This window comes from Halichoeres trimaculatus, unplaced genomic scaffold (assembly GCF_033239565.1).
Source record: "Halichoeres trimaculatus isolate MK-OKI-2021-1 unplaced genomic scaffold, fHalTri1.1 fHalTri1_scaffold_4, whole genome shotgun sequence".
Classification (NCBI taxonomy): Eukaryota; Metazoa; Chordata; class Actinopteri; order Labriformes; family Labridae; genus Halichoeres; species Halichoeres trimaculatus.
In genome coordinates, this window is record NW_027437182.1 from 8,230,006 (window position 1) to 8,257,090 (window position 27,085).

The 27,085-nt window shown below is 40.3% G+C and overlaps 1 protein-coding gene and 1 long non-coding RNA gene across 2 annotated transcripts in view; both read right to left on the reverse strand.

The window, feature by feature from the left end:
- Positions 1–22,693, reverse strand: part of brinp3a.1 (bone morphogenetic protein/retinoic acid inducible neural-specific 3a, tandem duplicate 1) — a 79,169-nt gene extending 56,476 nt beyond the window's left edge. The window contains exons 1-2 of the mRNA XM_074668506.1: positions 21,457–22,693; positions 20,872–21,179 (exon numbers count right to left, since the gene is read on the reverse strand). Coding sequence (XP_074524607.1) covers positions 20,872–21,125 — 254 coding nt within the window. The 5' untranslated portion in view covers positions 21,126–21,179; positions 21,457–22,693. The remainder of the gene's footprint in view (positions 1–20,871; positions 21,180–21,456) is intronic.
- Positions 22,694–23,458: 765 nt separating this feature from the next.
- LOC141789507 (uncharacterized) overlaps positions 23,459–27,085 on the reverse strand; it is an 83,848-nt gene continuing 80,221 nt past the window's right edge. The window contains exons 3-5 of the long non-coding RNA XR_012598212.1: positions 24,232–24,310; positions 23,835–23,907; positions 23,459–23,650 (exon numbers count right to left, since the gene is read on the reverse strand). This is a non-coding gene — a long non-coding RNA (uncharacterized LOC141789507). The remainder of the gene's footprint in view (positions 23,651–23,834; positions 23,908–24,231; positions 24,311–27,085) is intronic.

Below are 27,085 nucleotides of genomic sequence, written 5' to 3' on the forward strand. Positions count from 1 at the left end.
ATACACACATCTGAAATTTCCTTCGCAAAGATTTAATAGCTGAGATGTATAAGTCAAATTGCACTGTGTTAAGGACACTATACGGTAGAGTGCAACATCGTACATCAGCATATGTCAGAACCAAGCATCAACACTAACTACATCTGAGCTTACATGGAGAAGCTAAATCAAGAGTTTACTCAACCCTTTTATAGTCCACTGCTGTCACCAATCAACACTTTTCTCTATCCCTTTTTTCCAGCTGTTTGTTTATATTATGCTGCCTGGAAAAACTAAAAAGGCCACGCTGACCAACTGGCATCTGCCGTCATTATGATTTGCAATTTACAAATCAGTTCTGCTCGATAACTTCCACAAAGGGTCTGCTGTTGGTTTAGTGATGCGAAAAAAAGTTTGTCATTTAAACAGCAATCTCGCTCCATGATTGAAGACAAAAAAACAGCAATGGTAATTAAAAAAAGAAAAAGGAAAAGAAAAAGATTGTTTCTCTTTTGTACTAACACAATACAGTAGCAGCACAGGGTGGCCAGTTTTAAAATGGCCCTAATGCATACTTGTAATAAATGATTGAAGTTAGGTGATGTATTTCAGTCACAATGGAAGATAATTTACACAAAAGCAGAAGCAGAAGCTATACATGAATGGTTAATGTGGAACCAGAAAAAAAAGATGGGAATGAACTTAACTATGGTTAAACTGAAAGGGGGAAAATTCAACTTCCAAGCCTTTAAATAAAATCCTATTGCATGATTCCTTACATCTCCTTGTGCTTATAACTAAAGTGTAGTTTCTTCTTTATTTGTAAATTATGACATTAAGTGTATCTGATTTGTTCTGTCATGTTTTATTTGTGTACTTTTATCTTCTACTTCTTTACCTTAGATAACCAAATATAAAATATTTTGATAAATACACAAATGATAATGTCTGTATGTTGTTATTCACTGTTTCAATGGTACTTCAAACAAAACCATGAGAATCCGTTGTTAATGATAACATAAAACCACTCAAAGCTAGTCATTGGTTTAAGGTAGACATGCACTGAATGATCTGTTCCAATTTCCTTAATTTTGGGGGGTCTGTGATCGGTGATCAGAGATCAGAGATTGGTGATCGCCCCATCCGTACATTTGAAACTGATCTTATATACTCCAGGAAGGTCTAACAGCCAGCCATTGTTGCTTTTTGCTCTGAGACCTAAAACTCAGGACACTTTATTGGTTGTTTAACTGAAAACATAAAGATTGTATTGTTTCAGAGGTATTGTTTAATCATTGTAAATGAAAAAAAGATTGAAACATTGAAGGTTTATGTTGTCAGTTATAAGAAAATAAATAAAATAACAATTGGTATTGGCCCAAATCAGTATCAGCAGGTCAGGCTTTTTAAAGATCGGTGATTGGCCAGAAAATTGTGATTGGTGCACCCCTATTTTCAGGTGAAGTTACGCTCTACAAAAGCTATGTTCCCTATCATGACAATGAGCAAAATCATTCACCAGAAGAAAAAAAGAAAAAATGTTCTTTTCATTTCTGTTTTTTCTCTATTTTGGTCTCCACCACCAAAATAGTCTTTAGCTGACAGATGTTTTGCCACCAAGCTATTAGGTCATTATCTGTGTTTCATTGTGTGCTGGTAGCTAGTGTAAAATCGGTTAAATGTTTTGTTTTGTTTTTTTTCCTCAGAGAACAGTGTCCTACTAATGTTAGAATCAATATTTCCTTTTTATTAAAAAGCAAAACAACTTCAAAGTAGTTTTTATCAGCTGTGATCCTCAAACTTCTTGGTTAATAAATGAAGGATACACAAACTATCTACTCGTATTATCTCATGTATTTATCTCAATGTGGAGTAACTGCATTTATCAGGTTTCTTATCTAATGGATGAGACAAAAACAGACATACCCATCTGAATAATTTATCTTTGTGAAGTCTGAGCACATTTTAAGTAAATGGTAATCACTCTTTTTCTAATTAGCACTTCATTTTATCACCGAGCCCTGATAGCAACCCCTGCAAAAATGTTCTCTTATAACAGCAGGCAGACAGACACAATCTGATGTGAATGCACAATTGTTGTGAGAGCACAGCGAGGTCTGGTAGCCTCTGAACTATCATACAGAAAAAAAAAATGCTGACAACCACTGCGTGTTTGGAATGGTTTTGATGAATTTCAAGTGAAATTCTTAGAGAGTCTTTGCAAAATGGGACACGGATGTATTTTTCTCCCTCTAACATAAATACAACCTCCAGTGCTGTATGGACACAGCAGCTTCCTCACGCAAAGACGCTTCTGCACACCCCGCAGCTGCAAGCATCTAAACAAAGCTGCCCTTGCTGCAACGACTTTGCTATTGCCCAGGATATTGCGAAACCCCCCTAGGGTGCGAGGCCTGCTGCCAATCAATTTCCCACCAATAACAATGACCCCCAGAGAAAAATACAAAACAGAAAACAGCTCATTAAGACCTGTTTCATGTCAGTGTTCCTCTATAACGAGCGGCCATTAGTGTTTCTCTCCGTCCGCTGGGGCAGGCTGAAGGAAGGAGCAGCACAAAGGGAGAGGACGAGACAGAGGAGGGCTGTGAGGCTGTGATCGACAGTGTCTCGCTATGCTGCTCGCTGATGGACATTTATGAATGGTGCCACAGCCAGGCTGGGAGAATACAGAACACACACTCACACACACACACAAACGTCAACTTTAACTTTACCTTTAGCATGCAAAGCACATACACGCGCCAAAAGATCTAGCTTTTCATGGAAGACTGCAGGTTTATTTCACCCTTAACCGTTCTCAGCAAGGTGCTGAGTGACTGGAATAGCCTATCACACACACACACACACACACACACACACACACACACACACACACACACACACACACACACACACACACACACACACACACACACACACACACATTACACACATACACACGAGGCTGCTTTATTTCACCCGGAGCCGTTTCCAGCAGGGGGCTCGATGCACATCTACCTGTCAGCCCTCCCTCGGAGCTAGCCGCAGCACCGTGCACCAGGAGGTGAGCCGCAGGAGGTTAAGGTGCGGAGCGATCAGAGCAGTCAGACCCGCTACCTGTCCATCACAGAACAGGTGTCTCAGATCCATCACAGAGTACACGCAGCAGCCTCAGGGCTCTGCTCGGCGCCCACCATAACAAATCAGGGAATCAACCCAGCGAATAAGCTGCTGATGCATGTGAAACAGGTTACCAGGCACACTGATACAGACTGCGTCCCTTCTGTGCAGTATGGAACTGAGCCGACTGGATAAAGGCTATCACTAGGTATCTCCAAATAGAATATCTTTAGACCATGGTTTAAACTAGAAAAGCACTCAGAGAGCACAGTCCTCCACCAAGCATATTGTGATTGTCACCAATACTTTAGTCCTACTTTAATGTTATACTCCCTTTCAGCAGACTGTCTGCTACAATTTGGTGTTAGTTGCAGGTTTGTACCATAATTTGTTGCCTGACAGTGTTAAAAATTATGATGACCCAGTACATATTTCATATTTTGGATCTTAGTATCCATTACATTGCCAGGATATGGATCTTACTTTTACATCTGTCAGAAATTATAGTGACCTTGTCTAGTATAGTTTCACAAAGCAATCTAACTATTCTTGTATTGTCCGGGTTCCTATGACTTGTGCTTTTTGCTAGGATCTTGTTTTTGTATCCTGTTTTTGATTTGTGTCCCTGTGCTTTGTTGTGTCCTGTCTAATGTCACAGCACTTTGTAAACTGTTGTTTTTAAAGGTGCTATATTGATAAAGTTATTATTAGAAGTTAACATTATTTATTGTGGAGTTATATACACATATGGTGAAAACGGTCCTATCTCCCAATGATAAAGAATCCTTAGAAAAATCCTGAATCCAGATGGTGATCCAGATCACCTGCAAAATTTAAAAACGTCTTCCTTTTCCCATTTTGAACATTTCCTGAGAATTTCATCAAGACCCGTTTGTTACTTTTTGAGTTATGTTGTTCACAGACAAACACACTAACTCTCCCAAAAACACAGCCTCCTTGGCCGAGATAATAAGCCTCAGTGGTATTAGGTTGTGAGGGAATTAACTATCAGTGGTCAAACTTTTTTTTTTCTTTGCATGCAGGGTTTCTGAGTTCAGGAGGAAAACATACACAAAAAGGCTTTTGACAAGCAGACTTATACATGTAATGACAGCAATTTCATTTTAGATAAGATCGAGGAGGGAGCATACCTTGCCAACATTAGACTTTGTAGTATTGTAGAATCCATTCACTGAGCCTTGTAATTCTCATTCCCACTATTCAGTCTGTTACTGTATGAATGCGAAAATTCGAGAAAAGATCTGCAAATTCCCAATCGGGAGCTCAGCTGGAAAAATGATCAAAAAGCAGAAGAATCCCACAGAAAACAGGATGTAATTTTGTCGGAAAGCCAGTTCATTATTTGGGAAGAAAACAAATTCAACTTTAGATATTTCTTTGTTAGTCATTTCCTCCAAGATTTCCTGTGCTGCAGGTGTCTCAATCGAGCAAATGCTAATGTGGCAGGATACAACGCATTTCATTCCAACTCATCATGAGACTGTTTAAAAGTCACGCCAAAAAAAGGAAGGACAAAAGAAAAGTGGAAACATTTTGATTTGTCTTTGCAGGTGTTCTTGATATTTGCATTAAACACTTTTTTTTTTCCAACAGGGAGCTGATTGCCTGTTTAAGACTTTATCCTTCAGTCTCTTATTTTCTTCCTGTTATACTCGGTGCTGTATAATGAGTCCACAGCAGTTTGATCCACATCAATTCCCTACATGGCCACAGCTTTTTTTCTACCTGTGTTTAACTAAATATTTATGCACAAAATATAACTGTAGACTGTTAATGAAATGAAAGTTCAAAGAGAAACATTAAAGGTAATACAAAAGTACTCGGCTTTACCATGATACTTTTAGATGATCATTTGTTTATCAAGCCTGAAAAAGAACATAATGTTGTATTTTGTAGCTGGGTTACCCCAGTTACCGAAATAACCTGCTGTGCAAAACAGTTGCTTGATGTAGGCTCAAAGTTATTTCAAGGACCTCCCCAAAGAGACTTCTGTAAAATGGGAGAAAAGTCCTTCATGCTTCATTTAATAAGATAAACCAAATTACATTTATTTGGAAGACCTTGTAAGCAAACTGCAGCTGCTCTGCTGTTTTCAGTGATGTAGGTTTTTTTTTTTCTTTTATCCATCGCTGCTGATTCCTTTAATCTGATGTGACATTGATCCTACTCTATATGCAAAAATGATTTCAGAAAATTAAGAATTGCAAACAAAGAGGCTTTTTATTTGAGTGACATCAAAAGAAATCCTGCATAGGCCGTCTGCATAGTGAGTGTCTTTCTGAAAGGCACCTTCATAGAGGCTCACATCAACTTTGTTAATTGAGCTTCTGATGATCCAGACTTAGCATGAGAAGCGCTGAAGACTCCAATGAGAGGGGAAGTTAAGCTGGAAGGAGAAGAAAAAAAAGGAGAGGCTTGCATCCTTTGGTTTTTCCACCCAGGGCGAGACCAGCTGAACAAAAGCACGATCGGAATGCAGGAAGAGAGTGTAATGATGTGCTTAATAGCTACTGGTTGTGAACGCTTCATGAAATTGCCACCAACAGTTTTTCTAGCAACATCAAACAAACATCAGACCATTAATTTGTGAAAATCCTATTAAACCTGCTGAGAGGTGCTATAAACAAGACAACATACTGCTCTCTGCTTTCTTTTCTTCTTCAGGCCTTTCATGTTTCAGAGCGTTACTCCAGTGTTCACTTCAAACACTCGATTACCAGCTGGAACCGTGACCACTGCAGTGGACGTTGGAGTCTGGATGAGAAGTCAAACAAATTTCTTTGGGGATCCCGAATGGTGAAAAAGCAGGCAACATAAGCTTTCCCTGAGGCGATGGAGATGATTCCTTCTCACTGGACATCTCATTCAGACAGTGAATGTCTTTCAATTAAACTTGAAACAGGTGTAATTATTGAGGAATAAACAAATATGTGCATAAAAATTACAGGAAAGTTGTTTTTTTATAGGAATTTCAGCGTGTATGACCCCTCTCCAGGACAACATGGGGAAGGAATGAATGACTGAATTAATGACAGGTATGCCAGAAAAACCTACTGATACACATATCACATAGGTGTTGATGGGATTCAGTAAAAAGAACCATGACTTTGGTAAATTTAAGAGCAGTACAGGGAAAACGAAGGTTTTGGCATGTCTTGACTTTGAACAGCTGTTGAGATAAACCATTGTTTATTATGGGGAACAGGGAACATGTGACTCATTATCGTGGGTCTAGCATGATGAAATTCTTTGATCCTGTCTTGTCTTATCAAGAAAACTAAGTTCACAGATTTTAGTTTTGGGTTTTTCTTCTCACCCTGTTTTATTTTCTCTCCTCTCGTTTCAGAAAACAATACTTCTGACTGTGATGTGATCCTCAACTCTGTGGTTGTTATCCACACCCTGTGCCCAGAGATGTTCACAAGTCTTTTTTGCAAGTCCAAGTCAAGTCACAAGTCTTTGGTCACAAGTCCAAGTCAAGTCTCAAGTCTTTGTGGGTTGAAACTTGGTCAAGTCTCAAGTCTTTGTGGGTTGAAACTTGGTCAAGTCTCAAGTCTTTGTGGGTTGAAACTTGGTCAAGTCTCAAGTCTTGTAAAAAAAAAATGTCTTATGAGGTTTTGTCATCCGCTGCTATCCAGTCTACTAAGAATACTGCACAGCTATATCTCCAAAAAGCATTCAAAGCATTTAATGTATAATTATCTCTATCTATTAGCATTCAGTGTCAATACTGATTAGTTGTTTGTTAACTGATCACTTTAAACAGGCCATTGCAATGCAATATGAAGAAAACCCACAATGAATGCTTTCCTTTAAAGGAAACTGTATTCTTCCATCATGAACATAGTTCAAGTACATCTTGCCCCCTGTTGTGCAGGCTCAGTGGTTAAATGTGGTGGATCCAGCATCTTTGATTCAGACTGGCATACTGCAGACTTTGCAGTCCGCACTCCTTTCTTGGTGTCGTTTGAAGTTTTATAACCAAATGTAATGACAAATGGTACAGCACCAGCAGCAGGTTTGCCACCACTTCCCATTATCATAATCAGATGTACAAGTGATACCGCGTGATGCCCCAATGCGTAATATGGCTACCATGAAAAAAAAGAATGGATCACATCAAGCTCAACAGAGTTTCCCCTATCTCAACACACCAAAAAAAAGAGAGAAAAAATAATGATTGGTCATAAGTCCCAAAGCATGGGTCAGAGTCAAGTCTTAAGTCTTTTGAGCATTAGTCCAAGTCAAGTCTAAAGTCTCTGTGTGGGCGACTTAAGTGTGACTCAAGTTAGTCACAAACTCAAGTCCCCATCTCTGACTGTGCCCCTTACATATGTATAGTCTCTCTCCTTTTGTTCTGTGTTTGTTTGTTAGAGGCTACTTCAATAGCCTAGTTTTCTCCAGCTTTGCTGTGATATTGTTTTGTTATTCATCATGGCACGTGAAAGCAACTACAAGTCAGCTTTACACCGAAAGTAAAGTTGTTACTCTTTCCCCAAACAACCTGACTTTGAGGAAGAGACAGAGAGATGAGCAAATGAACTGGTTACGAAAGGCTGATTAGAGACTCAGAAGTTGAAGTAAAGCTCATTTTCTTGCTCTTTGTCATATAGCTTCCTACAATACCAGGCGCACTCAGGGAAACTGAGGATAAACATAAAGCAGTAATGAATCTAAATGAAATAAGAGATCAAAAACACAAACACTTGCTTGAGTATAAATAGCGTTACAGATTGAATTAAGGATCAAGCAAATGATCTTCATACTTCTTGGAGTCCTGAAGGAAACCCTAAAGTATATTGATTCTTTAAAGATGTCAAATAAGTAATTTAAACACTCAAACATAGTGTCTCTGGGGCTCAACATAACCGGATGATGCAAAGGGCTGACTAAAGATGCAACACTACTGGTCTCTGAGAGAAAGTGGTAGTCATAATCACCGGAAATCAAATCAACAGTTTGTCTTCATGAAGACTTCACAACTGTATTTCAAGGATTGTCTTGCTAATGAAATTGTTCTCTTAGCAAGATGCTAATAATGAGGATAAGACATAAAAATCCTTGCTGCAAGCCAATAAATAGTCACTTTGAACCTCTGAGACTTTTGAGTGCACGTTTCAACAAATTCAAAGAAATTTAGAAAGCACAATTGGCCTCGGTGAAGTTAATTGTCTTTAGATGTAGCAATCGATTAAGGGTCAAGTACATATGGAAGATGTTCCTTTTATAACAGTAAATTGTAGATTATAGATGACAGAAAACAAACTTTTGTTTCCAGTCAGCATTTTTCATGCCAAGTCATTCATCATGCTCTTCTTCCAGCAGGCTTTGGGTTCATACTTTCACCTTTGCTCCCCTCTAATTACTCTTCTCACTCATGCCAACACTGTTTGCTGCTCCCCCATTCACCACCAACCCTCACAAATGCATTGTGCTTTAGGTATGGTTGTAAATAAAAATATGTTGGCGCTTGAGAGTGTGCATTGAAAGTCCTTGAGTACATCCTCAAAAAGGTGGAGTGCATCACATCAAATTGTTACACTTGATAGCTATTTGCTGTAAACGCTCACTTTCTGTATGTAAATGCCCCTTGTTGAACTGATTGCTTGCTTTCACTTCTAAACAAAACCATAACCACTGCTTAGCACCATTTTGAACAGAGCCTTAAAAGCAGGTGGTTATTTCCTTCCTCATTTTGCCTTTGAGCAACATTTACATTATCATTTCTGCTGGAAGGAAAATTAAACCATGCAATTTTGTAATTTACCTAATTTTAGTCTTGTGAGGCATTCCAAGTTGTGCCAGTTTTGTGAAACTGCACAATATCGCAGGGCCTCAAAGAAAACAGGCGAGCTGTTGTTCGAGGGTGTGTTTTGTTAAAAAAAAAAAGCAATTGCGTTATTGATTTGTGGCTCCCATGAATAACACTACACCCCTGATAACAGACAGCAAGGCCAAGTCAGAGCATGATTTGCTGACATGAAGACTGCTGATCTCTTTTGTACAGCAATTTGTCATAGCACTGTTGACAAGAGACTTCACTGCGCACATAAAACAAGAAACGCCTTGAATCACATTGTGGACATAATGAGGCATGCGCATACCGTTAATTCACGCTGTGCATTCACTCTATGCCTAACAACCCAAACACACACACACAAACAGAACAGGAGACAGGGAAGGCAGTAGCTACTGTAATCCTGCACCCTGTCACACAGTTGATTTCTGTAGATGCATGCACGGGTAACTGCACACAATGTGTCATCACATACGTGCAAAATCACACAGCACATGCATGTTTACTCAATTATTTAAGAGTTCTTCCTTCATTTTTTATGACACTGTTGGTTTTCGACTGCTTATACAACCACCATGTTTGGCTCCCAACCTCAGAATGATTCCCCTCCTCTCTTCTTTTATTTGGCAAAATCAATAACTTAGAAATCTGTTCCTTAAGAGCAGTGGACAGGCCATCTAACACAAGAGAGAGTAAAACTTCAGAAGGAAACTATTAATGTAAAGAATTCATTTATTACATTCAAGAGCAGGATCTGTTTTGAGAACAAGGATTACGCCACCAGCTGTCCTTGCAGTGTTAATCGATCATACTTAGAAATAAGAGTTTGTGTAGGAAAAAAAAGGAGGAAGGGTTGTAGCTACAAAGCATTTTGGCATATTAATGCTCATACATAGTCCACATGTAGGGGAGGATGTACTTTGGTAAACTGACTTGTACTCACACTCTTTTCTAGCCTTGCTGACCTTTAAAACCTTTTACGGAACTTGTCACATTCACCCATTAATTCACTGACAATCAGTATAAGCAGTCTTTTTCATGCTATGTTGAACAGCTGGAGTAATTTGGGGTTCAATGTCTTGCTCGAGAATACTTTCCCATGGGGCTTCAGGAGCTGCGATTATACAACCAACCTTACAATTGAGAGATAATCAACTATCATGGAACTTCAGTCGCATTTTGGCCTTTTGTGCACATGCAAAGAGCTTAATCTGCAGAAATAAACACATTGCTGCTCAGCACTCAACTGAGATTGTGTCTCCGCTCCACACTTGCACTGCGCTTGCTCCAAAAATATGTGCATGCATATTTTACACATCTTTGATTGAAGTCTCATACCCCAAATAGTTGGGAGGTGATGACATTCTTATACTTGGATACTGTTCTTAAATTTTGGCCCAGGTTTTGGGCATGCATCAGACTCTTGTTGTGAGCAAAAATGAGCGAAAAGATTGAGCAGGACAGCGCCCGCTCCGCCTCCATTCATTAAAAAAATATCCCCCTTTGTGCTCTTTTCAAAATTCCTTCACATGCCAGGCCTGTAGTTAGCAATATAACTCTAGAGACACACCCCACCACCACTTCCTCCACAGACCAGAATAAGTCTTGCTAAAGGTTGCTAATAAACTAAATAGAGGGTGATTGCAGAAGTAGTGCAACAGATGCACATTTGTCAAAATGCAGTCAGCAGGATTGGCAGATTCAGTGGCACAAGCACAACACAACAAGGTAGTTTGCCATTTTGAAAGTGTAATGTGCAAAGCAGAGCATGACACCAGCATTTCCACTGAAAACTTCCACTTGCTTTTTACACGGCAACGATGGCCGCAGTGGTTCAGAAAAATTCCACTCTGAACGCTATTTTGAAAGGGTCGGCAAAAATGTTATTTTTGTGTAAATGAGAGCCTAAACCCCAACAATGCCTTTGTGTTTTATCCTAAAACCATTGTTGTTGTGCAAACAGTCCCTAAGGTTAATGGCAAATGAGCTTTTCAACAACACCTTCAAAGCATACCTTGTGTGTGTAAACAGCAAAAACAGAAGTTTTGGCAGACGCTGATAGCAGTACTTCAACTTGCACAATGGTATTTGTTGTTTATACTGATCCCATGCATCAGCTTTGTTTTAATGCAAGGCTACAGGGAAAACCAACATTTTTTTTTTGTTTGTTTTTTCATTTGTTGTCTCAACTATATTCTTAAACCTCAAGCTGCATAATGAAGAGCTCTACAATCTAAAATAAATTTGTGACCCTCTTGGTTGTCCACTTACCCATAGGCCATGTTGAAATAAACTGGCTGTACCTTGTAAAAGCTATGTTTGAACAATAAGAAATGTGCTCATAGACTGAGTTAAGTCAAGTCTAAAAAAAAAAAATGGAAATCACAAAACTCAGAAAGCAATTTATTGACATTTTTTAAGGACAGCTTGGATTTTGAGTTTTCTTTTTTCTAAAAGTGCAATTTATCTACCAATGACCTCTGTGATGTGATGATATCCTCCAAAGCTCTGAGAGATTACTTTATTCTCACTGGGTATATAATGCAGGGGTGATAACGATCAGTTTGTGTTTGCGTTTATAAGACTCTGCTGCCTAAGGACTTGGTTTTCATTCTGTGAATTTGTGAAGTTGTCAAACATTGACTGAAATCATGCTTGACGTTAGCTTTTAGTTTTGACAGACCTTAACTTCACTTTTACATTTTTGATTTGTTACTTCCTGTGAACTGTGAAGACATTAATCGCTCATGACAGCAGCTTTAAACAGGGATAAACAGAGAGAGCTCCCAAAGTTAAAAACAGGGATCGCTGTCTTTTTTTTTCAGTTCCATCTACATCATGTGATGCTGCTTTATGATGAAAAATCGTGCCCCTGTCTAAAGGTTTATTCTTAAAGGACAAAACAAAAACCTACATCCCTGGTATGAAATTCCCCAGCACTCATGGCTCAGACCATCCGTACAAAATGCATTCAAACACTCACGCAGAGTTTCTCTTTCAGAAAAGCTGCCTCCATGGACCTCTGGCCCTGATAACTCCCCCATCACACAGTTGTCAGAAAGCATAAGCTCGGCGCTGGATGAAGTCCTCGTCACTGCCATTGCTGCTGGTGAGCAAGACGAAGAGGCCGCTCTGCTTCAGTCCCGGGGACACATTCACCCTCTGACTGGAGGACGATAGTCTTGTCTTCGCCACGATGCTCTCATTGAACAAGCCACTCGGGCATTCATGCATGAGAGAAAACAGCAGTTTGATGAAAGCTGTGTGCTTGTACTCTCTCTGGGTCTGTTCTGCAGAAAAAAAATCTTTACACTAATAATTTCCAGACACTAATATATTGACAAAAGCAAGCAAGACAGCTGCGGCAAGGATCAGCAGCCTCTACCTGCTACTGCTGTCTGCATTATGTACAACAAGGTCAGATTTGATCTGGTTACGTGTGCTGGGAAAGTAGAGCAGCGGGTAGCAAGCACTGGAAGCTGCTCTGGATTCATCTGGCTGTGTTTACATTGCTTCTTTTGATTATCGGGGTATCATTATCATCATAATGTCATTACATGCCTATTTCAGGGGTCTTACTTCCATTACCAGTCTGTATCCATTCCCACAGTATGCAAGGGTATAACAAGTGTACACACAAAGTCAACCCCAATGATTTGTGCTGTCACTTTGATATGTTAAATGGATTTTGCATTGCAAATACAATAAGACATTAAATCAAAGCTTTAACACATCAGAGGAGAAAACCTTTGCATAAAATATGTGCATTTCTATTGTTGGGGAACAAAAAAAAGAATGAATAGGTGTTGTCACTAATACGGCTGTAAAATTCCAGAGATGTTCAATGTCGTTTCTATGGGAATTAATGGGAATATATATAAACTAAGGTGGTAAACTGGGAATTCAAAATGGGGTACTTAAATATAGTTAGGGTAAGCATATAGTAGCATATTTTTGGCAGCCTCGGCAGTTCTCCAACTCCTGTACTCTATAGTTCTACAGTTTCATTTGGCACACACTTTTGTCTAAAGCGACTTACAACGCAAGCAAGAATTTAGACACAAGGAAAACCTAGTTACTGCAACAAAGTTATTTTTTTATTTTTATTTTTTTTAATAATGTAAAATAATCTAGCCAACTAACCACAATCAAGTGCTGCAACAATATACTTCAACCTCCAACAACATTTAATATTCAGTGCTGAAAATTAACTTAAAGGTGGGTCTGAGACCTTCTGACTCATTCTACCCCTGAGGACAAAGAAGAGAAGGGTCAGATTAAGGGCCTAAGTGTTCCCTGAACAGATGAGTCTTCAGACATCTCTTAAAGTAGAAAGGGACTCTGTGGTTTGTATAGAGTTAGGTAATTCATTCCACTATTTGGGCACAAGAGGAGAAGAGTCTGGCTAGAGATTTAGAGCCGCGCTGGGCTGGGAGCACCAGGCGTCTTTCACAAGCAGAGCGTAGTTGGCCAGAAGGAGGTTCCCCAGGTAGGAAGGAACTTTTCTTGTCAATGTTTTGTAAGCAGGAAGTCCCCTTGTTATATGTCACTGTCTCTTAAATCTCTTGGAAGGGATTAAACTGATATGTAATTTCCCCTTTGGGATCAACAAAGTATATCTGAATCTGAATTTATGCTAGAATAACCACATTTAATGCAAGCCCACTTAAATATCTATGTTATTTATTGACTGTATGCAGCACTTTGCTGACTGTGGGGCCACTGAGGCCACACTCCCTCTGATGCACTGTGCATGATGCCCACGGCACAATATCATAAAGGCACCACCTAAGGACCACATAAAGTCATGTAAGTTTTGATACAATAATTCCTATTTATTCTTTTTTTTCTCAAGATTAACTTCCCATAGAAGTTTCTGGGAATTTACAAAAAAAAAGTTCGACTTCCTAATATGCCTAGTCAATAATAAGAATGGTGAATCAAAGTTGCAGTTTTAATTTTTCATTATCCCAGAGCAAAGAAACTGTAAACTCAGCTGCCCAAAATGCAGGAGCTAGGCTAGTTGGCTTACATTTACTGTACAGTATTCAGATCTAGGACTCCTTAAAACTACTTTAAATCTGTAACACTATATTACATTTTGTTATTTATCTGCTGTGTTTAATACCCCATTCTAATTGGCCAAAACCATCAATGTACAAACAATAACAGTTAATCATCAATGACAGATATAACACCAAGAACAACCTGATCATATATATTCATGACTGCCTGTTGACACTGTGGCAAAAACACAAATGTCAGTCCCTGGCTGGTCTTAAGAGTTGGGACACAATACTGTATTTATCAGAATATAAGACAACCCTGATTATAACACCATCCCCCTCTTTTCAAGACCAATCTTCAAAAAAATACAGATGACCGAAATTTACTTTGTAACTATTTTTCTTGAAATTCTGAGAAAATAGCTTAAATTATAGGGACTGCTTTCATTTTTGGCTGTCAATACAATCACTCGGATTAGTGTTTCAAATGCAATTCTGATGACAGCTCTGGTAATGGGCATGCCTTTGTCATGTTTCTTAATAAACTCACACATCCTCTTGTCAGTCTCTTGGAAACGGCTGCTTTGAGGACCACAATAAACTTTTCCTTTACAGTTCATATTTTTCAGATGCTCTTTTTGGATGCTCAATCTTCTTTACACTCTGTAACTCTATATTTTTGTCTGCCTGACAGTTGTTTAAGGTCTCTGCTGTATTGACCATCTTTACCTTAAAACTAGCATCATAACTGTGCCTCAGTTGTCTGTTAACTCACCCAAATTTTGGTCTACTTTGCTCTGGACAATCAAGTCGCCTCTTCAAGTCTCATCTCATGTCACTGCACAGCCACCATGAGGTCTCTAGCTTATATAAAGCTGGTGCGCTCTGCTGTTGCGGTCCTGTAGTGACTCTTGACAACTGTCAGCATGTGTCGATGGTTAGACCCTGATTATAAGATTACCCCACTTTTTCACATTATTTTCAAAGAAAAAAAACGTATCATATTTGATTCAATATGGTAACAATTAGCATGTTTGATGCAAAAGCCTGCTGAGCTATTGGACACCAATTAGACAAGGGAGAGTCGCACCACATTCAATCCCGCAATCCAGGCACAGCAGCAGAGCATCTCTAAGCTACTGATCTCTACAGAAACCACAAGCAGCAGTAATAATCTGAACAACTGTAACATGTGCCTTAAATATTTCAAGATGTATCAACTGCAGAGTTCAAAGAAAGAGACCTGGATGATGACAGAAATGTCAACAGAAATATTTCTTCACAAGTGCCTTTCACCTCATCCAACCTAACAAAATCTTCAGTGTGGTGTAACCCTTTAATGATAACGTTTTAGGTGTGAATTAAAATGTTCAGTTTGAAGTGAAGGAGGCTGATCAGAAATCCAAGGTCATGGAAGTTTTAGTGACAGACTCAATTTTAAAGCTGGATTAAGAAAGCTTTTTTAAACGAACATTTTGTTTTTGAAGTCTCGAGCTGACAGCTGGATGGTCGGCGGTGTTTTATAGTGAGCAGGTGGTTATGCAAATTAGATTTCTTATTTGTTCACATTAGGCTACATACATGAAGCACAGATTGGTCTGATACAGCGTTTGACAGTAACTTTCAAAGACATGAATAGAGGAGTTTAATGGACTTACATGTCCTCAATATGTCTATCACTTTGTTCAATGATTGTCTTGGAAAAAAAAACGTCTCAAGCACATCTCAAAATCTCTGCAAAGTATTAACCATTTACAGAAAAGCTCTAAGATTCAGTTTTCCTAAAAGTAGAGACGTTTGCAACTGGCTTGGTTCGTCGAGCCTGCACAGAGGAAGAGTCCTCTCTTCGCTGCGGCCTGAGGTTAGTTTTCAACCTTTGGCCCTCTGCTGCATGTTATTCCCACCCCCTTTCCTGCCTCACCACACTATTCAATGAAGGCTAAAATGTCAAAAAGAAGAGTTGAAAAACAGTCTTTTTGTTTTTTTTTTTAAGACACAAACTGGAGCTCTGGAACATTTCACTGCAGTGCATTTTGATATTATCTTTCCTAATGCTCTTTTCTCCTCTCTTGATTGCTTCATACCCTCCGTGTCCATTTATATTCCATTTCATAATCTCGCCTAAATGTGCTTCCCCATCGAAAGCATTCAAAACACAATATCACAAAACCATAAACATGAGACAGAAGAATCGCATCAGAATCCATCCCTACAGATCCGAATGGCACGATTACACGCTGCAGCTCAGGTGCTGTAATATCGCGCTTCTACATCTGACAATCCTTCACAAACATGTTTGCATATAATTGAAACACTAATCACTCTATAATTACATGAGGCAACACCTTACATCAAATGGAGTCAATGTAATAGCCGGTGGGCTGACAGGGGGGGAGAAGAGAGAGGAGAAAACACGGGAGATGAGGCGTGATGGAAAAGTTATGGCCCATGAAGAAGAAGAAAGGAGGAGCTGACATTTTGACTAATATGCTTCTGTCTGTGAGAACTGCACGGCTACATGAGAGAAGGAGCCTCTCACAATCACAGCCATGGTTTCACAGCACCACCAGCGTCTAAATTATTAAATAAAACATGCTTTTGTTCATTTTTACACCCGTTTGCACAGCAGCAGCTAAATACAAATATTCTTTCTTTGAAGTTGTGCTGTCAACATGAATAAAAGAAGATAAATGTTGAATGCTGTATTTGTGCCTTTTGCAGATATATCTGCTGGATGAAGAAGAAGTATAACTACTGGTCTGATTTTCAAGCCAGAAAGCTCTTGTGAGATTTCTGACCCCTGATTCAAAAGGAAAAAAAAAATAATGTGTTGGTAATTTGCCGCTTTGCCTGACATAACAGTCATATTTCTCTAGCAATCATAGTGGAAGCAATATTGTTAAGTGCCACCATGAATGTTTTTTTTCATTGCTTTTGAATCTGTGGAGTTCATCACTCCCATTATTGCATTTGGTCAGACCTTGAGAAGCAGAAACCTCTTTTTATTCAGAGGATCTGTGGTTTTAGAAAGACAGATTTTACACAATATTTTTATTCTCTAAGCTTTTACAAGACTCTCTTTCAACAGCAATGTGAACATAATACAAGAGCGAGCGTTAGTGTGAAATGTAATACTCCATATTTTTTCATCTGGATCACATTTTTTTCTTTTATTTCTTTAAATAATTGTTTTGATTTGTAGTTAAGAAATTATTTATGTAGCTTCAAGCTGTTCTGGAGCAATAAGCAACCAGCAGGGGGGGACAAAGCCCTGGCTCCTCTTGTTTTCCCTCCTCTGAACTCCTCTGGTCCTCCCCCTCATCCGTGACTCCCTCTCCCCTGCCCCCTGACGGGAAAGGCCAACTGAGCTCTGGAGAATATTTATGAGCAAGGAGAGCAATTGGTTTGAGATCATTGGATGAGGAAGGGAGGGAGACGGGGAGGGGGGATGGTTAAGGGGAGAAAAAAAGAGTAAATGTGTGATGCACGCAGAGATAAAGGCAGAGGCAAAGGTTGGACTGTATTTAATTTTCTTTTAACCTGGTGGTTAATTAAAAGTAATTACTCATTGCCATTCCTCCGTGTCACTCTGTGAGAGTGAAGTACGGCTGAAAGAACCAAAAATATGCACAAGTACTGATGAAAACTGTCCAAGCCGAGCACAACTTGGCTCCTCACTTCTTGAAGTGTCCAGTCTTGGTTTGGAACTCAAACTTGGGAGCGAAAACGTATTGGAGTGATGATTCAAGTGGCAGTAAGAAGGCTTTTTACCGACCCATAAAAGACTGCGATGTGCCTTCAAGAAGCAGAAGACTGTTGCTGATCAATACCACAGACTCAAAAGATAACTTTCAGAATTTATGAGTCTGTTTTGGAACAAGAAAGAGAAACTGAAGCTTGTGCGTTTTGAAGGCACTTGTGATCTCTTCAGTTCTCCGCTAACTGGCATCCTCGACTGCTCAGTGATGGATGACAGGGCTGTGAGTGCAACATATTTAGAGACAGAAAAGAGTTGTTTCAAGACGAGGAAAGCAAACGAAAAGACAGGAGGATAATTCCTCTTTTAGGCATTGTGAAGCCTGAAGTTTTGATTGGATTTTTGTTCCAAATAGTCTGCTTATTTCTATTCTTTGGGGGGAAGTGTAAAGGCCACCGCAGCTCAAGGGGAACGGAGGGTTATAGACTTGTCAAGTTTGCATTTCTGGATATTTGCTGATGGAGGTCAAAAGAAGTCATGCTGGAGGTTACAGAATGCTAAAATAGGTTTGAGTTTTTGAAATGGAAGTCGTCAGACAATGCCCTTGTGTGTTTTGGTAATGCAAAACTGTGTGTGTGCAAATATCGGTTAGATTTTAATGCCAAGAAGATGGACACAAAAAAGATTGAAGGGAGGTATGGAGCCATCCCGAGAGCAAAGAGGCAGCGAGGGAGGAAGTGATGGATGCAGGGAAGCCGGCAGCGTTACATTCTCTATCTTTGCCTGGCATTGTCACCCCTGTCAGCTGCTAAATGCCAGTGTCACTCAAACCTGTGTTCAGCTGGCATCTGGCCCTCCACTGCAGGGCCGGGGACGCTCTCATCAACGAGTATCAAAACACTTACCTGGCAGCAACACACAGGCACAAACACACACACAAACCGAAGTATGCACCGCCAGCCGCGGTGACGTACAATATCCTGTGGTGAGGCTTGTTTTTGTTGCTGTTGGCTGGAAAATCTGCAAACTTTCATGAAATCAGACATCCAGGGTTAGATTTTCTTTTGCTTTCCAGGCAGCGAAAATGAATTTCAGCTCTACTCCTTCAAGGTTTGACTAAATATGTCCTAACCTCTGGTGGACCATGAAGATACCCTGATCCCTTCGCACCATTTATGGGTCATGCTGCCTCACACAGATACCGAACCACCACTGCCTCCGAGTATTTTATCAGTTCCTGAGTTTCACAGCTTATTTTAAATATATCACAGGCGTTTCTATCCTGTCGAGAGTCAAACTCAGGGGGAAATTCCTGCACAAACACACACCCACGCTTGCGTAAAACAGAGTGAAGAAAGCCTGTGAGGTGCAGTTAAGTTAGCAGCTGTTACACAGAAAGTTGCTTACTTTTACAGCCCTATAATTTAGAAAAAGCTGAGCTGAACCTGAGATAACTGTGCTTGTAGAGAACAAAAAACGAGGAGGATGTGTTTAAGAGTCTGTAAGGTGGATTTGAGGGACAGTATTTCACACATGAACGCTATTCTGGTCGAGAATCGTGCTTACACCTGTCGTAAAAAGTTGCAAACTTGTAGCCACGCCCTTTTTAAAAATGTTCTGCCTTTTCTCACAAAGTTTTTTTTTTTTTTTTTTTTTTTGTCTTATTTTAAGTAAAAATGTCTTATTAGACTTGATATGAGCCACATTCAACTAATCAGTCAAGAACTTTGGCATGTTTCAAGTTATTTGAAGACAAAATGTTCTCTGAGTTGCTTGTATTAAGAAAAAAAAATTCTGCCAATGGACCACAAAAATTAGCTTGAAGAATGTCTAAAAACAAGTAACTTTTACAAGTTACAAGCAATTCAGACCCTTTTTTGTCTTTGAATAACATGAAACAAGACATTTTCTGGACTGGTCATGTGAATGTGGCTCAAATTGAGTCTAAAAAGACATTTTCTACTGAAAATATGACAAAACACCTGATAAGGTTTCATGTTTTGCAGTGTGTTGATGAAGGTCTTGGGACTAAGAGGTGTATGTAGTTGGGAAGTTGGGAAGTTACATAGGGTGTGTATCAGTTTTGCTTGTTTTGTCAAGAATTTCAAGAAATAAAAAAGAAATTTCCAGCAGCAACTGAGGAAAGGTTGGAATGGCAAATGAACTCCTAGCTATCTAGTATGGAAAAGAAGTGCCGTTATCTATAAGCCTTAATCTTACATCAACAACTTAGGACAAGTCACAAGTTTGTCTTTTATCATGCTTATTTTTAACATAAACTCTTTGATTCGTGTAGAATTATGCTTTACAGAGAGTTATAGGTGTATCATTTGATCATTTATCATCATAACCAGTTAATGTTTCTTTCATTCACAATCCTAAAATACAATTACTGTTCATTTATCATGGTGTGTCAGTTGTCGTGAATAAAAAAGATGATAGAGCACTCCCTTTCTTTTCAGTTGGACCAGAATTGCTAATGCAGTGTTAGATTTCAACATACCTCTCTAAAGCAGTACATTCTTACACTATGTCAGAGTCGTACATCTGATTGACAGTTCCCTCCCATCCTGTGAAATTCATGCTGGGTGATTCCATTTGACATACTCACATTTCCTTCCCCCCCTTTATACAAAAAAAGTCAAGAAAAATGTTATCATCGCAAGCTCACTCTTCCGACTCTCAGCACACACCCACTATACATCACACCACACACTACCAAAGCCTTTCTGTCTACCCACTGTCACACATCAACAGGCTCAGTCAGATATCTGTTACGTCCCGCTGCTTTGCCCAAGCCCTCCTGCAGTATCTCCTCTTTGAGTTCCTACTGATATGAAGCATTCAGGAGGTTTGTATCATACTCGAACCATATGTCTTTGCTACCCACAGAAAAGAGGAGCAGGCAGTCGCACCCAGAGAAGCCTGCTTCTGTACAGAACACATAGAGGGCTTTGATTTGTATGCAAAACTCCACTAAGTAAGTAATCGCCTCAATGCTCCATCCCACAGTTTGCCTCCTACTGAATCCGCATCTTTTATATCCTTTCTTCACATACAGAAAAGTACTCTGTGATCTCTCGCCTGTGCTGCTGGAATATCTACAAAAAATGCTTTAAGCAAGAGCACAAAAATCCACATTTTTTAAACATTTCAAGCATAATGTGTGTGTATTTATCACATGTGGATCCAGCCTCCCTCACATGTATGTCAGACAGAGCACACGTCCCTGCTCCCTGCTGCCCTCTCACCTGTATATCTTGTACTTGGTGGTGAATCCTTGCTGGTAGCGCTCTGTGAAATCAACAAACTCCTGGGAGTGGTGAAAGGGACCCTTGTCCGACAGAAGCCAGCCCAGGGGCCCAGAGGAGCCGCTGAAGCCGGCCCCAGCAGGGTCCGCTGCCCAGGCCCCTTCTGACACCCAGCTCTGGAGCAGGCTTAGTGTTAACCACTTCCATAGAAACATGAGGGCCGTCAGTCTAATGGAGATGCACGGGCCACTCATGCTGCTTCCCCCTGCCCCGGTGACTCTTCATTCTCCTCTTACTCTGGATGAGTCCTGGAGGAAGAAGAAGGAAGGAGAGGGGTTGAAGAAGGAGGTTGACATTAAGCTTAAGGAGTTAGACGGATAAGGATCATCTAAGAGAGCTGAGTTAGTCCAGAATTACTGGGTCAAGAAAGAAGGCAAAGAGTGATGGATGAAGTATTTACAGTGAGCTGTACATCACTAAAGAAACAAAATACTCTTAAAGATTGAGGTAGAAAAGCTTCTGTGTGAGATCAGCGTGAGAATGAAAAAAATGTGATATTGTTTTAGTATGATGGTGCTTTCTTACCTTATTCTGTAAGTATTCTACTCCGTGGCTGGTCCGATTTAGTCTCCGCAAAATCCCCTGACAGGACCGTGAAGTTTGGCTCAGCTCGGCGCACACACAGGGCGGCATTGAAAAAAAAAAGGACTTTGCTGAAGATTATCGCCACAAATGCAAACAGACGTGCAATTAGGGGCCGAGCAACTTGAGCGAAACAGAAGATGACATCCAACCTCCTCAGAGCGCGCTCCTCTCCTTGACTCTGCTCTTTTTCAAAGCTGCATATTTCCACCGGAGAGCTTCCAAAACAACGCGCAGGAGAAACTGTACGGGTCCAATCCCGGTAAGTCGCAGAGGACGCGATGCTTCAAGAGCGCACAGGGTCAAAGCTTCCAGGTGGGGAAATGAATACAGAACACTTTCGTATCATTCACTGTAAAGACGCAGAGGGACCCAGACTCGCTCCTGCATTAGGATGCTTTGCTGTGCCTCCTGTCTTCTAACTCATTTCTGCTTCTTATTGGAGTAACGCGCTCGGGGCGCACACAGGGCGCACGGAGAGCTGCTGACAGTGCCCGGACTCTCAGCGCATGGAAATGTGTGAATGGCATTCGTAGCACTCCACCTCTCTCGCTTTCTCGGTCTCCCTCCCTCTCCAGTACCATACCACCGCAATTTAATTTATTCCAGCAGCGAGCGCACTCCCGGTTGGCTGAGACGTAGAACTGAAGGAAGAGGGAGCGATAGAGAGAGGGAGTAGGAGGTGTTTTGAGGGGGGACAGGTTGAGTGAGGAATGGTCGGAGGACACTGATGTGCTGGAGTCAGATGACTCCTTTAAGAAATTGTGAGGAAAAAAAAAAAATCAAAAGCGTGAGATTATTAAAGAGGAAACAGTGGGGGACCAGCATGGAAGGCAGGACCTGACGACGACTGATCTCACATACAAAGGCATATTTTACCCCGGAGAGTGCGTAAATGTGCAAATACATTCAAGATTAGACTTTTCTATTAGAGAAATTCAAAACTTACCCTTATCGATTCATCGTGTAGGCAAACTAAACCGCCATTGTCAACCAAATTACGCGTGACATAAAGAATGTAAATAAACAAGTCAGACAAATGACATAGGCTCCACTAGAAGAAGAGTTAAAGTGCAAAGCCCTAATTTATTCAAATGGCTTTGAGTTTGAGCAAATGGATCCTAAAAACTTTAAATTCTTTGAATAATGACTTTAATGATGGTTGTGGTGGAGATGATAATGACGATCATGAAGAGGAGGAGAGGAGCGCATTCAGCCCCCCTGCAGTTATTCTCGTTATCTCCTCTGCCCTCTTCCTCCCTCTCCTTTCTTCCTGCAGAATAATCATCACTTTCACCATCAGCAAACTTAATTAGATCTGCTCTATCCCTCCCCTCTCTATCCGAAGAGCTTGTGTGTTAGGACACCGAGCGTGGATCAGAGAGCAGTCGAACGCAGGGAGGGATATGTGCTGCTTTTCAGCTTTTCTGTTGACGTTCAAAGGGAGCCTTTTTATACAGGGATTGGATTAGAGAAATGAACACCATTGAGTCGCGAGATTCGCTGGGTCCCAATCTCAAAGAGAAGCTGAAATCCCGTGGCAGAGCGACTTGCAGATTCTGGAGTGAAAGAATAAGTTGATTTGTCACGGTTTCATCATCGTGTCTCGGGATTGGGTGGCTTTTCCGCTGACCCTGCCTGGCAGCTATAGTGACTTGTGAAGGACGACTCTAATAGGAAAAGACAATCTTTGGCCATAGTGTTCTTTCTGGATCTTTCTATTTCAAGTTGTGGCTGACCATTTAAAGTTTGTCTGCAAGCACAGGTTAAACTTTCATTTTTTTCCTCTGAAGTTTTGAATAAAACATGATATTTAGAGCAGAGCGTCACGGCTCATTTCTTTCGCAGACTGGTTTGCATTTTAGGCTGTTTTTAGACGACTGATTTTTGGGTTTATGAGCCTCAAAATTCACACGAGCAGAGCGAAAGCAAGTCCCAGTGGCTGGTATTTATTGTTTGAGATAAATCATTTATCAAATCCTTTGTGGGTGTGTGGTGGTGGTAGATGCATTTATGTGTGCACACAGCCACAAAAGACAGTGTGCTTGTTTATTTCCCCACAACAGAAAGACGTGACAATGGGATCAATGGAGACTGGAGAAACATGCAGGATGTTCAGGACACCAGATGTAAACCACTTTGGCACAAGTGGGAGGGGGGGGGAATCAAAGAGAATGTCACTGCAAAGGGCTCATTACAGCTGGAGGAAGGTGCAGAGAATGTGTAGACCACGGTGGCTGAGCAGATGACCTATAACAAGTAGACATCAGTGTGCTCTTTGAGACCACAGTCACCAAAGATAACAAAACCTCTGTACCTACTTTCAAACACATCTCCGGACAGAAGTGCAGGAAGTTTTTCACCATCAAGAGATTCTAGATTTCTGCATGAGCACTGAAAAAACAGGGAGAAATACATAGATGCAAGTATTTTTAATTTAGATTTATACTATTCATCAGTGCTTGATAAAGTACTCTGGGTTATGACTCAGACTTTTACGTCAAACTCCCTTTTCGGGGCCAACATTGAAGATAGAACCCACATCAGACTCAAACTGAAGAAAACGGTTTTTACTATATATTAAGAGTATTAGCTATAATGATGCTAGACTTAATACAACAATCTCTTGGCTCTTGTCTGTAAGTTCAAGATTAATCCTTTCATCTCTTTTCCTGAGACATGTGTGGAATAAGCAGTTTGTGTCACAAGTACACTTACTCTGTTGTGTACTTTAAGGTTTAACAGCTGCCGGCTTCCAGAAACACAGGTGCAGTGGAAGTGAAGCACAGTAGTAAGGCTGCAATCACAAAATAAGAAAAAGTGTCAGTTTTAAGTCAGAAAAGATAATTCTTTACAATGTTTCACCATGTGCAAATGTATGCAAATGAAAGTTATCATGTGAAAGAGAAGCCATAGCAGGTTTACAAAACATATTAACAGTTTAGTGATGTCTGGACTTTTTAGTGTCTTATGGTCTATTTTTTGGTGTAGAGCACCTTTCCTCCTCTCATTCAATCAATCTGTTCAATGAAGGCTGCTTTCAATGAAGTCACAATCCAAAGCACTGTATTTGTCGTATTTATTTTACATAGAGGCAGAAATCTCTGCCACCATAAAAAAACTATGTTTTCTTTATAATAGCAAGTGTGTAACAGAGCAAAGACTGAGTCAAAAAGCTCTTTCAAAGTTATGATGAGGACAATGGATCAGTCACAAAAGACCTTTTCCAAGGTTTTTGAGTCCTGTTTGAAACAAGCAGTCTGTGTTTCCTTCCTTTAAGTTGGAGATGCATGATTTTCCAAGAAAATAAAACATAATCTTCCACAGGAATAACCCTGCTCAGTCATTACTTCTGGGCCTCTATGTATGTGTGTCTGTCAGTGTCTGTGTCACCCTCAAACCCTCTCCTCTGCCTGTATGTTGATGTTTTGCTCGTAATTCACAGAATAGAAGAAGACCTGCATATAAGCTTTCATGTACTGAGTGAGGGTAGTGAAACACAAGTATGACAAACACTTTAGATCTGGACTTTCTTAAACTGAGGATAAAAAGCCCAATTAGTTGTGCCAGCAGGGTGTTGAGAATGAAGAATGAAGTCAGAAAAACTGTATGCTGTGATATTTTGTACCATCTGTGGTTCAAACTGCACCAACTTTTCATTCAACCAATTAAAGAAGTTGAAAAACTTCTTGAAAAATCTGGGTCATGACTTGTCATTAAGGGGTGATAGTGGGTCCAGCAGCCTTGCATGAGGCAAATACACTGCTTGAAGTGATGTCACATACAATATCAATACATTTCTACAGTAAAAAGCAAATGTATTTGCAAAAAACAATCTTTCTTCAAAAAACAAAAAAAAAACAAAACTAAGTTTATGATGCCAAACTGACAGCTTATTGACATTGCCTAGAATATATAAAAGTATTGGCTTTACTTTTGGGAGGCTTTTGTACTGTCCATGTTTATTTGTAGTCATTAGTACGTACCTATGGATAAAAGTGTTTTGCGCATCCAAAAAGAAGCTATAGTGGGTCTGACAGGACAACATGGAGTTTTTGTGCTGTTATTGGCTGTAAGTTTTTAATTGAAATATGTTAATTTTTAAACACTGGATTTGCTACTTAAGTAATCTAAAGGGCAATTAAGGTAATTTAGGCCTCCTGCTTGCTTTTCATTTCTGAGCTGGAGAGCTTATCCCAGCATGCTCCAGTGCAGCTAGCAAGAAAACACCTTGAGCAGGTCATCTCTCCATCACAGGGCACACGCAGATAAAAAGAGACATTTGCATTCACATACAGTTCTTACTGTGTCCTCCACCTGACTTGAATTTTGTAAAGAAGCAGAACGAGCTGGCATGCAGCTCTGAGCAGATGGAGCAGAGATGTGGAATAAAACTGGCATTCTTGTTATTGTTGTTAAGCAACGCTGTGCACCACTGAGCCGCCCTGCAGTCCAGCAATCATTACACACCGCAAAATAATAACAACCTGCAAATGGTTTTGTGTCGACAAACAGCTGGTACACAGACCTCGGGCTGAGGTCTCGTCTCAGCGTGAGTGTGTGTAACCTGAGTTACGGGAGAGGACCCAGGCAGTTGCATTTACTCAGCACAGAGACAGATAGTCATTAGGGGAGGTAAACATTCACTTAAGCCTGAGCGTGCTCATTGATGCCACTCAAGGGTCTTTGTGAGGAGTGATCAGGGAAAAGAGTGAAGCTGAGGTTTTAATTAGCCTGAAAACCTGACAGCTTTTGTCAGTGCTTTGTCACCACAGCGTTGGCTTCACTTCCTCCCTCCTCGAGAGGCACACACAGGAAGAATTGTGTTTGCTTGACACTCCTAGATGCCAGATGAAACACTCTTCTCGCTGCTCTCTATGTAGATTTGTTTACGCTGTGAAATAAATCTCCAAAGTTATCTCCCCGCCCATGAGCTTTGATGGATGAGACAGGGCACCATGGCTTCGTTCGAATAATAGCAATAATGTAAGCCAACATCTACAACCCCTTCAGCACATAAAAGCCTGACATTTTCTGGTCGATAGCAGAATACCCAGGTCTTGCTGCTCTCTCTCTGTTCTGTAGCTCTCATCAGGAGATTATAGTGACATAGTGATGGAATCAGATGTGATACCACAACTTGAAATACTTGGTTTCATTGGGGAGAAGGAGAGAACTGGCAAGAGGATAAGAACTCTCCCTTTAAAACACATTTTTTTTTCTCTGAGAGTTAAAGTCTCCACAATACAGCTGTATTGACAAAAGGGACTTTCCCACAGAACTATGTGCCTTTCAGTCAGAGTAGATAATGTCAAAGTTGAATTTCTGGGGTAATAAATATACCCCCGAAAACTGCCCTGCCTTTCCAGAGGTCCAAGAACTTCAGGGGTGAGGGCTGCCAACTGAACATTTCTGATTGGTGGAGCATCCAGAGTGTTTTTCTTTCACTCTCCAACCACAATGAGATCACCCCTAGCTGTGATTGACTTGGTTTGATAACACCTGAACAATGATCTTCTTTAAGCTCTCTGTCAGCTCCTGCTGTTACAGTTTAGACCCTATGATGTTTCAT